The sequence below is a fragment of the Sinocyclocheilus grahami genome, unplaced genomic scaffold (assembly GCF_001515645.1).
Source record: "Sinocyclocheilus grahami isolate Dianchi unplaced genomic scaffold, SAMN03320097.WGS_v1.1 scaffold191.1, whole genome shotgun sequence".
In the NCBI taxonomy this organism is placed as follows: Eukaryota; Metazoa; Chordata; class Actinopteri; order Cypriniformes; family Cyprinidae; genus Sinocyclocheilus; species Sinocyclocheilus grahami.
In genome coordinates this window covers 1,597,561-1,613,231 of record NW_015505370.1, presented here as the reverse complement: position 1 = coordinate 1,613,231, position 15,671 = coordinate 1,597,561, and the positions used below count along the sequence as shown (strand labels likewise).

Here is a 15,671-nt window from a genome sequence, read left to right as displayed (position 1 = left end):
CTGATGATACTAAGGGGAAAATATATCTAACCATGATTACACAGTAGAGTCTCTCATCAAATTGACTTGTTTTTATTACTCTATTTGACTAGGCTAGGACTAGTATCCAAATCCCTAAAGAGCAGCACAAAGACCGAGTACAGGCATGAGTCAGCAGTGTGGTTGACTAAACAGATTGCCTGCTGAATCCTGAAGTGTTGTGTTCATAAACTCTCAATTTAATACAGATGTTCTAGTTCATAAAAACACTAAAATGGAGAAATAAAAAAAGCGGCACGGTGCAAACATTTTAAAAACACAACCGTTCATTGTCTGAGGTTTGCCCACTGGCATAAAATTTGTTTCAGAAATATTTGCTTAAAAGAACCTCACTGGAATTTAATAATAATAATAATAATAATGTCATTTCCAATGAATGCAATTCACAATGTTTACTACTGACATTTTGCGAGTGCTGTTCAAAGGAAAATGCCTAGGGCATCATTTAGTCATTTGTCAGGAATAAATGCAAACTCTTTCACTGAACCGCTGCTTGAAGTCTTGCTCTGGGCACCTAAATGTCTTTTAAGGAAACTTCCAATATGACAGTCTGTGCTGACACCATCCCAAGGCAACTCGAGTACGTACCACGATGAATACTTCCTTTTCTGTTGCCACGCCAACAGGCAGCCAGCCGTTTGTTGGCCGGCGACGGCTGATCTTTGACTGCTTGGCAGTGCTGCTGCCATGGCCCACTCCCAGCTGGCCATCCTTAATGTGGGGGCAAACAGCGGAGTCCCGCACCCCAGAACGAGAGCCACTGGGTGGCTTGGCCCTCTGAGGGCATTCCCGTCCCACTCTAATCTGCACCTGGGGTCGACCGGCATCGGGAAGAGGCGTCTTCAGGTGGGGCACTGATTGGGTGGGTGGAGGCACACTGGATACGGGGCAGATGGACAGAGGCAAGGCAGAAGGCATCGTGATGGACGAGCTGTGGTCATCCAGGGGGTAAGAGTAGTCTTCTACAGGAGTAGAGGAAGCAAAAATCATTGGTTCATAAAATTCTCAACATTTATGATCATAAAAAAACTCCATATTGCATGTAATACAACATAGCAGACTAATGTAGTCATAAATCAGTCAGTGTGCCAGATGCTGCGTGGTCAGATGCAGAGCCTGTAACCACAATTATATACAACCTTGAGGGGATTGGATTTTATGACAGTAACAACATGTCAATTTACAAATGTGAAAACAGTGAAACACTTGATTATTAATACATAACTGAACTTCCAACATAACAATATCAGTCCAATAGCATCCAATTGCTGTGATACAAGGGTGCCGGAAGGTTTGTGTAGGCATCTGAAAAACACACATGACCAAATTTAAGGGTGGATGAGCCAATCTTGGGAAACCTCCTGTCAATTGCCTATGCAGTTCCCATAGTGATGAGGAAATTCGAGATGTGAGCCTGTACATGTGATGCATTCTGTTAATGCATGAAAAAGGATAAGAAATGTGTATTTTATTATCCATCTTAGCCCAGAAATTAAATATCTACCATTATATTCTCATTTCATGTTGTTCCAAAGCTGTACTGCATCCTAATTTTTATCCGTGGCGCACAAAAGGTTTTCCGTTCACACCTTTATTTTTCACATACAATGAATGACAAGTTCATTGTGACCACAGACTGTCAAGTTCCAAAAAGTAAAAAAAAATGCACTATAAAAGCAGTATGTCTCATGCACTAAATTAGTCTTTATGATCTGTTGTTGTATGGAAAAGATCTATGTTGTGAAGATTCCCCTTTCGTGTTCAGCATATGCATTTGGCATGACATGAGAGTGAGTAAATAATGACAGATCGTATTTCAGCACTGGTTGAACTACGGATTAAATTAGTCTAGAAATGTATACTTGTTAGTTTTCATGAATTACTCAGTAGAGTACATATCTTTGGGTGAACTATTTCTTTAAACTGCTTAAATGTGGGATGAACTGTGGAAAATGTTACTGTGCAATTACAAGAAATGAAAATTGCATAGTTGGGAATAGTCAAATTATTTTAATTTGATTACCATTTTAAGTTTTATAGTTCACAACGGACCTTTAAAACTTTAATATATATTCATTAAAATGTACTCACCCTAAGGCCATCCAAGATGTAGATGAGTTTGTTTAGCATTACATCACTTTCTCACCAATAGATAAGAGAATGGGTGCCATCAGAATGAGAGTCCACACAGCTAATAAAAACATCACAATAATCCACACGACTACAGTCCATCAAATAATGTCTCGTGAAGTGAAAAACTGTGTGCAAGTGCTGTAATGCTAAATTTCTCCAAACCTATTTTGATTAAGAAGCAAACTCATCTACATCTTGGGTGGCCTGAGGGTGAGTAAATTTTCATTTTTGGGTGAATTGCTCCTTTAAAATGTTTTCTAAATGAAATCGTAAATCTTCCATTTTTAAATTAAACTGGGAATCTGGTGAGGCTGCTGAGTTTAATTTTTCAGTAATTTAATGCGGTTTAGTCTATATACGAGGTCAAATCAGCACAGGGTTGGAGGTCAGAGAGTGGAGGCACCGAGTGACTTATCTGAAATCATTTCAATTATCTTTTTATAATTACTGTGTTACTGCCCACTGCAAAGTAGGAAGAAGAATGACTCAATAATAGCTGATTAACCTGTTGTTGGTTTTAACCTGCAGCAGGACTGTCTCCCTCAGGGACCTCTCACGCAAAAGATCAGGCACGCAGGACAGGTCTATCAGTGCTATCACACTACCCATCCCCTGAGGTTTGACATCAATGAATAGTAAACGCAGACATTTTATTACAATCTGGAATGCCGAAAATCTAACAGAGACAACAAGCGTAAATTGAACACCAATTTTGAACAAATCAAACAGCCCTCAAACTAAGTGCACACAGTGACATGCGGTTGGAGCAGTAATCGCACTCTGTCTACACAAATGAAGGATAACAATACTTAAGATAACCCTGTTCACAGTGCTTGGCCTCTGTGGACAGAGATCGCTTTTAAGGATTATTGCAGTCATTGTAGCTTCAATCAAGCATGAAGCGTTATTTGAAGAAAACTTCACTTCTCCCTACAGTATACAGACATCTTTAATCAATCTGCACTCTCCTAATACTCAGCTTTTAGTGTACATTGAACAGTACTGAATTGTTCAATATAGCAGATTGTGTATGTAAAAGTATCTTTTCAAGTGTAAAGCTTTGCACTTATAGAAAATTACACAACTTGCACATAAATTTAATATCAAACCAAATATACCAGCTTTAAAGTAATACTAAAAATGCTTTTGCTTTGCTTGTTTGTCTTGTCACAGTAAAGTCATGCTGTACCTAAAGAGAAACCCGCAGAGAGTCAGATTACAGTCTCATTAATGGAGATTACGGTGAGTGAAAAATTACATTGTATAACCCAGCCGTGTGGTTAAAAACCAACAAGGGAGCATGTCTGCAGAGGTCTCTGCCCGTGGCGAGGTTCATAAATGGCTGCGAGACCACAGCTGCCACCTCACAATGAACAGACAGTTCAAGTCTCCTGCCAACAAAAAATAACCAGCACCCTCCCCACCTGTGGCAATTACTCACATTCGAACCAGCAGCGAACAGACTGCAGGGAACATGTAGCCACAATGACATGGCTGGGGAAGGGAATGTCATTTCTTTTGACTCGTATTCAACCCAATATTTTTTTCTTAAGTCCTTGATGCGACCTCGATGGGGTTTCTCTTGACATCCCTTAATGTCACCGTATTTGTTGTGTACACCTTTAGATCAATCAGAGACTGCGTGAGCTCATTCACAAAGATGTCTGCCACTGAGACTGGGTCAAGGTTGAGGATACAAACAAGGTAAAGAATGATGAATGTGGAAATCACTCCATACACATTAGAGAAACATTTTCACTTCAATTCAGTCAATCGTTATTTTACATACTGATGTGATTTCAAAAACAAGTCTACTAATTTTTTTTATTTATATATTACAATATATTCCTTATTTTAATACTTTTATTTCATAATCACAATAAAATAACTGTAATTATTATTATTAGTTTTGTAGTCATATTGAATTAGTCAAAAACAGTGGAAATGTGGCCTACAAAAACTTGTTTTTTTAACTCTGAAACGGATACTGAAAGAGGTTTGAGTTGGTTCTTGCAAAAAGCCAAATATAAACACATTTTTTCACAAACATCTGCAAAGTAAAAAAAAAAAAAAATTTATATAAATTTTATTGTCTATGCAGGTGACCTCCCCAACAAAATCTCTCCACTAACTCTAGAATGATGAATTCTTTCCAAATATAGCTATTCTAGTCATCTGGTGATATTTCATATCGCAATATATATTGCAGAAAAGCAAAATATTGCAATGTGATTTGGTGCTCAAGCAACATTTCTCATTATTATCAGTGCTTGATCAATTTTGTAAGCCCTTAGTGAATAAAAGTATTAATTAAAGAAGTATTAATCTTACTGACTCTGAACTTTTGAATTACTTAAATTAGATTACATAAATGTACTGTATGCATTTTAGCTATGCTATATATTAAGCACAAGAAGAAGTTACTAAAAAAATTTGACATTTACGAATAAAGAGTTAACCTTATTACACTTCCTTTCGGTTGCGCTCTGTTTGGCACACATATGTGCATGCTTGCTTTATGAAGTGCTTAAAGTTTGACAGCATCTTGCTAGCTTATTTTTTTCCAATTGTATCAGATGTAGCCCTACTAAAATACAAAATGCGACAGTTTACCTACTACCACTTTCTCCTCTGTACTTCAATCATAAATCACAAGAAAAAAAATCTGAGTTAGCAGCAAGCAATCTCTTTCAAGCTCAAAGGCTCAAACTTCCCTGTAAAGTTACGGTTATGGAGCTAATTTGACAAAGCAAGAGATATTTTAAACTTTTCATTTTAAACATTTTATTTTCCATCCTACCTGTTTCCATTTTGTGCATGCAGCTGGAGCATCCTGCATTGTATGAGCAGCCCCTGCTAGCGATGGGTTGTGTGGGTCTGTAGGCATAGCTGCTGAGCCTGCAGGCCTCTCCGTAACAGGTGCCCACAGAGTTACAGTATGCCGGATGAGGGATCCCCGTAGGATGGGACACCGAAGAGGGCAGCAGTTTGGGTCTCTGGACCCCGCTAGTGCACATTGTCAGCGGGGGTACGGATGAGGGTGTGTGGCTCCCAGGATTTGAGCTTACGGGAAGCGTCGGAGTCCCGTGATGAGCGATGTGGACGTAGTACCCGGGGTAACAGGGATAAGGATGGGCACTAATGGGCATTGCTGGATGCGTCAGGGTGTGAGGAGAAGGAATAAATCCCTTCAGAGAATGTTCATCAGTTTCCGGAAAGGTTTTCTGGCTGAGGAACAGGGCTAGTCTATGGCAGTACTCAACTGATCTCTCCTGGGAACAGCAGTAATATGATTTCACATCAGTCTCTGTTTTCTCTTCCTTCACAGGCTTGAGGGGATAGCCGAGCATGGATCTGCACTGATATCCGGGACTAATAAAGCCATGGCTTCCTGTGCTCCCATCCCACAATGCCTCAGTGTGGAGGGCTTGCTTCTCGCAGAGGCTGCAGCATTGATGCGATACTTTTAACTTGGACTGACAGTCCAAGTTGTGCTGCCGTTTATGCAATTTCAACTGTAGCTGCTTCCCTCGCACTGCTCCGCTGCTCGGTTTGCCATCTGTTTTACCCCTGCGCTTCACTCCCGAGGACGTGCTGGTCAGCTTGAGCAGGGCAGCCGCATTTAAACCCGCCAGACGTTTGGGAGCAGGACTGTTTAAAGTCTGTAGATCAATAGCGTCAGACTCCGTCTTTGCTTTTTTTGGGTTTCGACATTGTTCGGTCTCTCCGGTGCAAGAGCGTTTCCGGTTGTCTTGGCCTTTTCTGGAACAAACATGATCTTTTGTGTCTTTAGAGAGAGAAGTGTCTGCTTTTGTCTGTTGCTGCTTCTTTGAGGATTTTGATGTCTGTTGGGGGTCCTCTCTGTCCAACAGCAGACTGTTAACGGCTTCTGCGTTCAGAGAGGCCAGCCGCCTTTGGCGAGGTTCAAGGATGAATTCTGTGTATAAGGCAGATTTATCAGGTTTCACTTTGCTTTTTTGTTCAGGCGCTGACCGGCAAGTCTTACAGGCTTTCTTGCGACACATGCAGATCTTCGCCTTCCCCTGCATTTCCTTCACCTGGGCCTTCATGCCTTTCCTGCACGTTTCGCTCTCATCTAAGCGCGTCAATAAGACACAGCAGTTAAGCGCGCTCACTTCACCCAATCCATGTCGTCCCCTGAGAGGGTACAGCTTCCGGTCTCTCTCAGTGGTCTTTCCTTTTATTTCCTTACCTTTTCCTCTTTGGCTAGAACATCTTTTAGCCTTCTTTTCTGGCCAAGTTCTGTCCATAGTTGTCTGACAGCTCACCTGGTCCGCAGATTCACTCTTATATCCACATAAAGAGTTCCTCTGCCGTGCATGGGTCATCACACTCTGCCATGCAAAACCTATCAAGGAAATATCAAGCATTGTTAATTTGTAATTTCAAAGCTGCAACCACTATGATTCAATTTATAGTGTGTACAGAAGCCATTATGACTTTTTTAACCTCTACTAATTAATATTAATGCGAACGGCTATGTCAACTAATGTTGAATAATCAGCACAAATGTGGCCTTATGTGCCACCTTAATCAGGTTGCTGGTCTGGCTAGAGAATTTTAATTTGGCAGGGACAAACATGGTCAGTAAACGGCGTAGGTGCAATAGGCCTAAACAATTTTTTTAATGAGTATATGCTGTTTTGGCCTTTTGTAACAAATCTTTCAACTTGAGTACATAAAATGTATTAATAATGTATAACATTTCTGAGATTTTAACTCTTGAGATTTATCCTAAATCATTCATTTAGCACATACTGGCATCACGGCTCTAGAACTGATTACACTCATCTCTAATAGACCTGGAAATAATTAGCCTATGTGCATTTTTCAAATGTATTATGATATAATTGCTAAAACATGTACAGAGAGACCGCAAAACAGTCCCAATACATATGATTGACATGAAAGTACCACAATGTCTGAAACTTAGGTCAGCCATTCCTATTTACATTCTGCATAATTTTAAGGCATAGTCCACCCAAAAAAATGAACATTCTGTCATTGTTCACTCACCCTTGTGTTGTTTCAAAGTAAGTCATATCGCTTTATTTCTTCTGAAAACTACAAAAAAGGAAATGTTTTATGTGCCCTTTTCCAAATAAGTACAATGACTGAAACTCTCAATGCCTTTAAAACAACAAGACACTAAGTAATGACGCAACTTTCATTTTTGGGAATTCCTTTAAGAGACAGTTGAACAGAGACACTTGATTGGTAAAAATAACATAAGTCTGAGTGCCTCTAGTTTCTTAAGTGCCACTTAAATTGCTGTTCTCCAGATAAAAAGTATTTGATTTGCAATTTTTGTGGGACATTAAGGTAGAATTCCTTTAAACTTGCAGATGAGAAACAAATGCAGTATTCAAGGACATTCATCAATATCCGCTCATGACAACATTCTGGAGATTTAACATGTCCAACATGTTTCCCCAAGACCTATTGATTAAATGAAAGGCAAGTCAGGGGTCAAACACACACAGAGACACGACAGGGCTCCATATGAAACTTAACACTAACTGACACAAAACACTAACTGTTTGACCTATTGACAAGTTCCTCTTCCTTTAAAATTAACAGAAGTCCTTGAGGCTTTCTTGCTGAATCTGATGTTTGAACTAGTAGCTATTATTATACAAAGACATCTTTTTGTTTGATGCATCGCTCTAATTTCAAATATGATTTTGCATTTTATGTTCTGTATTATTAGTACCACTGTGCTCCACCACGAAAGACAGAAAAGCTTTGAAAAGGTATGAATGCTACAGGCTTGCTTGGATTGTGTGAATAGATTCATTTATTCATGTGCTCGGTTATTAAGTTTGACAGCTGCTGTATTTGAAACTCCATCTGTCAAATAAAAGAGGTCATCATAACCATCAGTCAACCTCAGACGCATGCAGCGCTCTCCTTTACAACACACAGAGCAAGTTCAGCACCCTTGAAAGAAACACTCTTATGCGCATTCCTAAAACCAAACAGTAAAATATGGACACAATAAGGCATCTACCATAATTGACAACTGTGGCATTCTCTCATTTCAGCAACAATCCTCTTCAGCTGTCCTACTGCTCTCGACTGTTTAAAATCATTCAGCCATGCCAGATAAAGAGAGGAATCATTCTGTGGTTAAACTAACCACAAAAGTGACTAATAAAAAACGTGCATTAAAAAAAAATTTCAGTTTTGGATTTCCATTAGTTATCAATAAAAAAAAAAAAAAAAAAAAAAAAGCTCTAAATGTTTTACCACAGATCAACATTGATCCAGAAATAAAACTTTTCACTATCCCTTCAAAAAAAATTCTGTTTTGAAAGCCTATTACTTCTCTTCTATTGCTCATATAAAGACCATTATCGCAAATGAATCCTACAGTTTGCTCACAAATGTGGAAAGCTTTAAAAAAAAACTTTCAAGGTGCCACTGAAAACTAAATCAACATTTTGTAATTCTGTGAATGTCACAAGTTATTGATCTGGAGGGATGTGGGGCTTATAAAATAACAGACTAACTGCTGGCCATGTCCAATTGAGTGGCACAACACAAACTCTCCAATGAAAGGTAGCTGGAGGATGAATTGTTGGCACGATAATGTGGAAAATTAGAGTTTCCCTTTTTAGTTTCAGGAAGGGTGAAGGGAAATGGACTGCTGCCCATTATTTACCACCATTCCGGGTGTTTTTTTCGGGCTGAGGTATCAGCCCATGACTTTCTGGCAAATAATCGGAGAGCCATCTGGCGTTTTGTTCATAAAACGAAGTAAACGTTAGGAAAAATGCGTCCAGTCTGTGCTTTAATAGATGGGAAAGCAGTGATATCTGACGTTTAGAGACGAAAGAAGTTGCCTTTCCCTTCAAGTAATTTGAAATGTACCCCTCACTCACTGTACACAAATAGATGTTGTTCATTTTTCCTCCAACACTGCAGATATGGAGAACGGGAAGGTGTGGACGGAAAAAAGAACTGAAAAACGAAAGAAGGAAACACATCTGAGTGAAATGTACAGTGCGATTAAAGTAATCCAGGATAAAGGCAGCAAGCGCGTGCTGCTGGAGGTGTATAAAGATGAGTGGAGCTCGGTCGGCTCTTAGGGCGTATCACACACATATACACACACTTAAACAACAAAAACCCCAGATCCGTTCGCTTCACATCCTACGGTTTCTGCCACCACATACCTTCCAGCTGCGAAACCGAACCAGCACGGTCAACTCGAACCAGAGCAATTAATGTAAGTGCTGAAAATGACACTAAACGGCCAACCGTGAGAATCGAACGCCGAAGCGGAAAGCGCTCGGTCGGTCCCTGCCGAAATTTCCAAGCTTCGCGATGGTATCCTGAGCACGATGAAAGAACAGTTTCGCAAGTCTAACTAAAAAGCGCCTCTCGAACCGAATTTACACAGCAATGTGTGCGGATCATGTCATGTTTCGGGCTATTTCCCCACCGACAGCGAGAGAGAGAGAGAGAGAGAGAGAGCGCGAGCGCTAGAGAACAGCGCATAAACAAGATAAAACAGATTAGTAATCCTTCATTTACCTCGTCATCCACTCACTCCGCTGTATTCCCGATCAAATAATCACATTCCGCGAGCAACGAGGGTCCTGTTGTTGGGCTATTACAATAATATCGATGCTCAACAGTGAAATGAAACGAGGGGAGCACACACAGCTGACAAGACACGTTTAATCGGTGACCTACTTCCGAAGTAGCGTGCTGCTCGAGATAATATTCATGCGCTGCATTCGTGAAAGCCGCTGCTGCGCTGGGACGAGGTCTCGTTGGCATCACTCAGGTAGTTGAGTGATGAAAAAATGAAAAAATGACAGGCATCGGCTGAGGTTTAAACCTCATCGCTCCGTAAACTCACTGGTGGCCAGTCCCTGATCGCATGCAGTGAGCAAAGTGCCTTGGATCAACAGCTATTACATAATGGAGTGCCTTGGACTATCTGATCATCAGTAATACTCAGAAACTATAATGAAATAATTGCCAAAGGATAAAAGTTCGCATGAGGTTATCAGAGCTGTCTAGGCAGGAGTTTTAGATAAAAAAGATATTGAACTCTCAATCCTTCCAGGAACAAGCCCTACTTCCCTTATTCAAATCTAATTCAAACAACCGGTTGGGTTTTTTTTTGACGTTCTCGTCAAGCATAGGTCCTTGTCTCTTTAATGTGAGATGCATGTGAAAACAGGTACCTCAGGCTATTATGAACAAATTCATAAACAAATGACACTGAAAAAGATATGCAATCACTGTAATCCGGTTCTGGGGTTTAAAAACACATTTTCAACTGAATAATGATTTAGTGTCCCTATAGTATAAATATCACAGAGAAATGTTACTTAAACTCTCACACTCACTGATATTTGTTTGAGCACTAAATATGCCTTTAATTTGCAGACTATAATATAAAGTTAGATTTATATATGGATTTTAGTTTTTTTATACAACTGAAAATATAGCTTGTTCAATGAACTTTAGGAAAACCTTTCCACACAATTAGTTTAGGTTCGTACAAAAGGACAATACAAGTTCATTTAAACAAATGAACAAACTTGTTTCTTGAGTAGGAACAGCATAGCATGGGATTAACAAGAAGAGACTGATCTCAGTTAAGTGAAGCAACTCACACGATCATCATCCACATCCTAAAGAGAAGTGCCACTCTTTAACACAATGGTAACCACAAAACTAAATATATATATATATATATATAATAGAAACTCTTCTAAATCCCCAACATAAACCAAAGGTCTGTAAAAATGTACCTTGTTAACATTAAGGAACTTTATGTATTGATTATACACAGGTGTTTTACCCATATTTTGAATTACACATTTTATTGTGTCAACTGATTAACAAAAACGTAAACATGAGTAATGGCCTTAAAGACTTAAAGTCAGATGTTTTGTGTATAATATCTTGAAACAATGTATAACAGCTGGATGCTGTTAAAACTGCTATGAAATATAGATGTTGGTGTACATTTGCTTTGTCTTCAAATTATAAATTAGAGAGTCAACAATAAGGGAATAGAGGAAAATAGGGCAGTTGAGTATAAAACCACACTGTAAATCGATGGGAAGTATTTCCAGTTTTACAGCTGCAGCCTGATCTCCTTGTTAAACTAAATAGTTTTCTAATGCCAAATTTACATTGCAAAGGTGACACAGAAGTGCCTCTGAAGTGGCATTTAGATGTATTTCCACAGATTGTTTCATGCTGTTCAGAGGTGACATAAATGCATCGCTTGCGGGTTGCGGTGCATCAGAACAGGCATAATTTAGTCGGGCCTTTATCTTTTGCATCTTTACAGGTATAGAACAGCCTCAACTCGGCTGTGTAAATACACCTTTAAAGGAGACATATTATGCCCCTTTTTACAATATGTAATATAAGTCTCTGGTGTCCCAAGAATGCATATGTGAAGTTTTAGTTCAAAATACCCCACATATCATTTATTATATCATTTTGAAAATACCTATTTTGAATGGAAGCAGAAACACACAGTTTTTCGTGCCCATCTCTTTAAATGCAAAGGAGCTGCTGCTCCCCGCCCCCTTTTCCAGAATAGAGCTGCGCCATTACAGCTGGTACCTGCTAAAAACATCTGTTTTGGTTCTGATTATCATGTTTATCGCGCTGAAACCATGTGTTTTCAGCCATATTAGTTTAAACTTCTTTCTGAGTTTATCTGAGCCTAGTCTGAGAAAAAGAGCGCGTCTGATTTCGCTCCCTTGGTGACGTATATTACGCTGCTGCCACACAGATCTAAAATAAACAAGCAATTTATTTCCCAGCTGTTTACCTTCACAGACATAACCGACTGTTTTTGTAACTCGTGTGTTTTTAACGTAAACCTGTGTGTGAAAGAGAACTTAGTTTAGTACTCACATGCTGTGACAGCCGCTTTCTGTCCGTGTGCTTCGGATGTGTGCGCTCCAAAAACCTAGATAAACTAGATAACCTAGGTTTTCTGAGCGCACACATCCTAAGCACACGGACAGAAAGCGGCTGTCACAGCATGTGAGTACTAAACTAAGTTCTCATTCACACACAAGTTTACATTAAAAACACACATGAGTTACAAAAACAAAAGTCGTTTATGTCTGTGAAGGTAAACAGCTGGGAAATAAATCTTTTATTTTAGATCTGTGTGGCAGCAGCAATATACATTAAATAAATCAATAAATCCACTGCTCTCTTGTCTCCTCTGAGGCTGGGACTCTAAATAGTGTTCTGTGCTCGTCTGTGCAGCCAAAGACAGAACAGTTAGCATGTTTTGCTCAAACTTACCCCATTAGAACTAATATACCGTTGTCGCTTGCGAAAACACAATGATGGCGCCGTGGGTGTAAACTTACAGATTAAGGGGCGGTAATATTATAATGAGATCCCTTTGCAACGTCACCAAGGGAGCGAAATCAGACGCGCTCGTTTTCTCAGACACTTGCCGAAAAAGGCTTACCAAAACAAAGTTACTGGGTTAATCTTTTTCACGTTTCCTTGGCTGGTATAAAACCTGGAAAAGTCAGATTTTCATGATATGTCACCTAAAGATAACTAAAGATAGCCAAAATGTGACTGTGATGAAGATATGATGTCTTAGAGAAATGTGGATAAAATATCCACAGAGGTTACATCTAGTTAAAAATACACCTGGGTGTTGATATGAAGCTACATACCAAGTGATTTGAGTAATCCATAATGATAATCCTGTACAATGATAGCCAACAGTATCACTATACAGACATAAGAGGACAAAAGCTTCAAGGTCCTGCAAAGGCTAATCTGAGAGAAATGCCCGCAAAATACAATTTTTTTTAACATAAATTGATGGTGTTTAATACCATTCAGAAATATGACATGTTTAATTTAGGAAAAATTAATGGAATTTGCATTCTTAGACCAATAAGCTTAACAGATCAAATGGATAAGCACTTAAGAATCTTCACAAAACTTGCTGAAGGCCAGATCTTAACACACACAATCAAACATTAACTAGGATCAAATGCTCAAAGATTCTTCCTCTGAGTCTGCAGTGTCTCAGATAAGAGTGAGTATCAAATAGAGATGTTTAATGAATGATCCCTAAAATGACTGCTATCCTGTTGATTACGGTTTTAATCAGGGAGCCTTTAAAACACACATTGTGTGTGGCAGGATGGCAAACACAGCCTAAGCTATGACAAAACTTAGCAATAAAGTGGGTGGAAATATAAAACCCTTCTATCAAGCATCTGAGTCCATTAGTATCTCGAGTCCAAAAAGCTTCAGAAAATGAAACTGTGATTTTCTGCTTTATGAACCAATCATGATAAAAGCAATGCAAATGTCTGTTGTCGTCTCAAATTTCCATTTGACTTTTAAAACGGTAGAACACTCTAATGACAAACATATGAACAGAGGTAACAATTAATACTGCAAGCAAAGCTCATTTTACACTGACACAAGCTCATAGCATTAAACCTCAAAGTAAAGATGTGTTTCCAGCAGATCACCCTTCAGCTTCTGCTTCTCATGAACGAGATTATCTTAAGCTACTTGAAATGTGTTTTCATGCCGTTTTAATGAGAAAATAACATTTGAAATAGGCTATTTAACTCATAATTCAGCCTCATTTAACAAATGCTCACTGCCTTTGATAGATCAGATGGTTGAGCAAAGGACTACAATTAAAGGTTGTTCATCCTTATAGCGCTGATGCCAACGAGAAGGAGATAAATAACGTTCTGCCTATTAGTATTAAAAATTGGTGAACAAAATCCAAACAGTAAAAAGTAAAAACCTACAACGTTAATTTGTTTTAATTCCCTTCTGTAGCAAATCAGCTCATGGGGAAATATGAATAATTAATCATAACTAGTTATAATTAATTATAAATATTTAGATCTGCTGTAGATATTTAGCTGACCTCTCAGGGTTGAACAACGTCAAGTGTGATACAAGTAAGACTTTATTAACTACATAAACACTTAAACTAGTCCAACATACTACATAAACACTTAAACTGGTCTAACATACACATATACACATATACACACACACACACACATACAGTTGGTATAGGAAAGGGTTAAAGCTTAAGCAGTAAAGAGGAAATAAGGAATGAAGTTATGGAACCATTTGCATATTCAGCAGATCTACACCCGAGGGAAACATCAGATTCTTAGTTCAAACACACCTTTGTAAAAAGGTGCAAATGATACCTAATCTATCAATTAATAAGACTAAGTTTGAATACTTGCACGTCTCATCTGTCTGAGAGAGAGGTTTGATGTAATCTGAAGGTTCCAGTTGATCTTTACTGAAGTTGGTTGATGAAAAAGAACCAGTTTGAGTCAGAGAATCTTGTTGAATGGAAAAGACCAGGCTGAAGCCTGGCACGTACTTAGGGGGTTGCAGAAGCGTTCTAGCTCATGTCTTCGGGCCTGGTGTCGTTGCAGACATCCTGGCATCCAGTTTATTGGGTGAGGGGACTGTGACGATTTGTTAATCTAATGAATAACTGATTTGTTAAATCAAATGAAAAATTGTGTGTTTGATTGGTCCAGACGCTACAAATTACCCCTTTTCGGGCATTGTAGTCTGTAGAATAGACAACAACGAGCGATGTCAAAGGTGAAGAACAATCTAACACACACCTGTCACTCACGGCTGGGAGACAGTGGTGCTCCTATCTGAGGCCCTTGAGGGTGTGGGCCGAGGAGAGGATGATGCTGGTCAGATGTTCACTTATGTCGCAGTCTCGCAGTTCCTTTCTTTGCCATTGCAGGTCATTGGCTGCTTTGAGCTGAAGGATGTCCATTACAGTGCTCTGCTAAGTTTCCTTAGTGGTCCTGGTGAGCTGGCAGGGCTGGATGGCTGTGGAATGTCTGCGACATACTGGCACACTTGTGGGAACAGCAGAGAGAGAAAGGGACAAGACAAATGCAAGTACGTACAGAGGTGTTAAACTATCTCTATGGGGAACGGCTGTGTAGGCCATGTAAGGTATGAATAGCTGGTGAGAGGCAGCTAGTGAGGTAGGGTGCTATGGTTTTGTGTTCGTGAACACAAAGAGAGAGTATGAGTAACTTTGTTGAGGGGGCCGTAAGCAGGGGTCAGCTGATGACCGGGCTATACATGTGGTCAAACTATTATTCAAAGCACTGATGGTTCAAGGGTTTGGTCACTGTGACAAAACTGAAATAAAATATGAAATCAAAAAAAAAAAAAGGCAAGGAGAAAGATTTTACCTGTTTTAGTTTTTTTTTTCTAAGAGATATGGCTAAGCAGGGGTCACTTGTGGGGGATGCTGCAATAGGCGTCATAAACCTAGGGTTAGACTGTTAGCTAAACTAGCAGGGACCCACCAAATACCTAATCAAAAGAAAAAAAAAAAGAAACGGGGGGAATTGTTCCTAGTTCTATCTTGGCCTACATTGTGTTGAACAGTAGCTGCCCTTCAATGTATTAGGTCTGGCACTGAG

General features: G+C 39.4%; 1 protein-coding gene across 5 annotated transcripts in view; it reads right to left on the bottom strand.

Moving 5' to 3' along the window:
- Positions 1–15,671, bottom strand: part of bahd1 (bromo adjacent homology domain containing 1) — a 41,912-nt gene that overhangs the window by 3,265 nt on the left and 22,976 nt on the right. Inside the window, exons 1-3 of one of the 5 annotated variants that reach the window (XM_016284989.1) lie at positions 9,733–10,314; positions 4,973–6,541; positions 628–1,001 (exon numbers count right to left, since the gene is read on the bottom strand). In XM_016284989.1, coding sequence (XP_016140475.1) covers positions 628–1,001; positions 4,973–6,521 — 1,923 coding nt within the window. In that variant the 5' untranslated portion in view covers positions 6,522–6,541; positions 9,733–10,314. Of the gene's footprint in view, positions 1–627; positions 1,002–4,972; positions 7,200–9,732; positions 10,315–15,671 lie in introns of those variants that run through there. The other 4 variants (XM_016284991.1, XM_016284992.1, XM_016284990.1 and 1 more) reach the window with 4 other exon arrangements.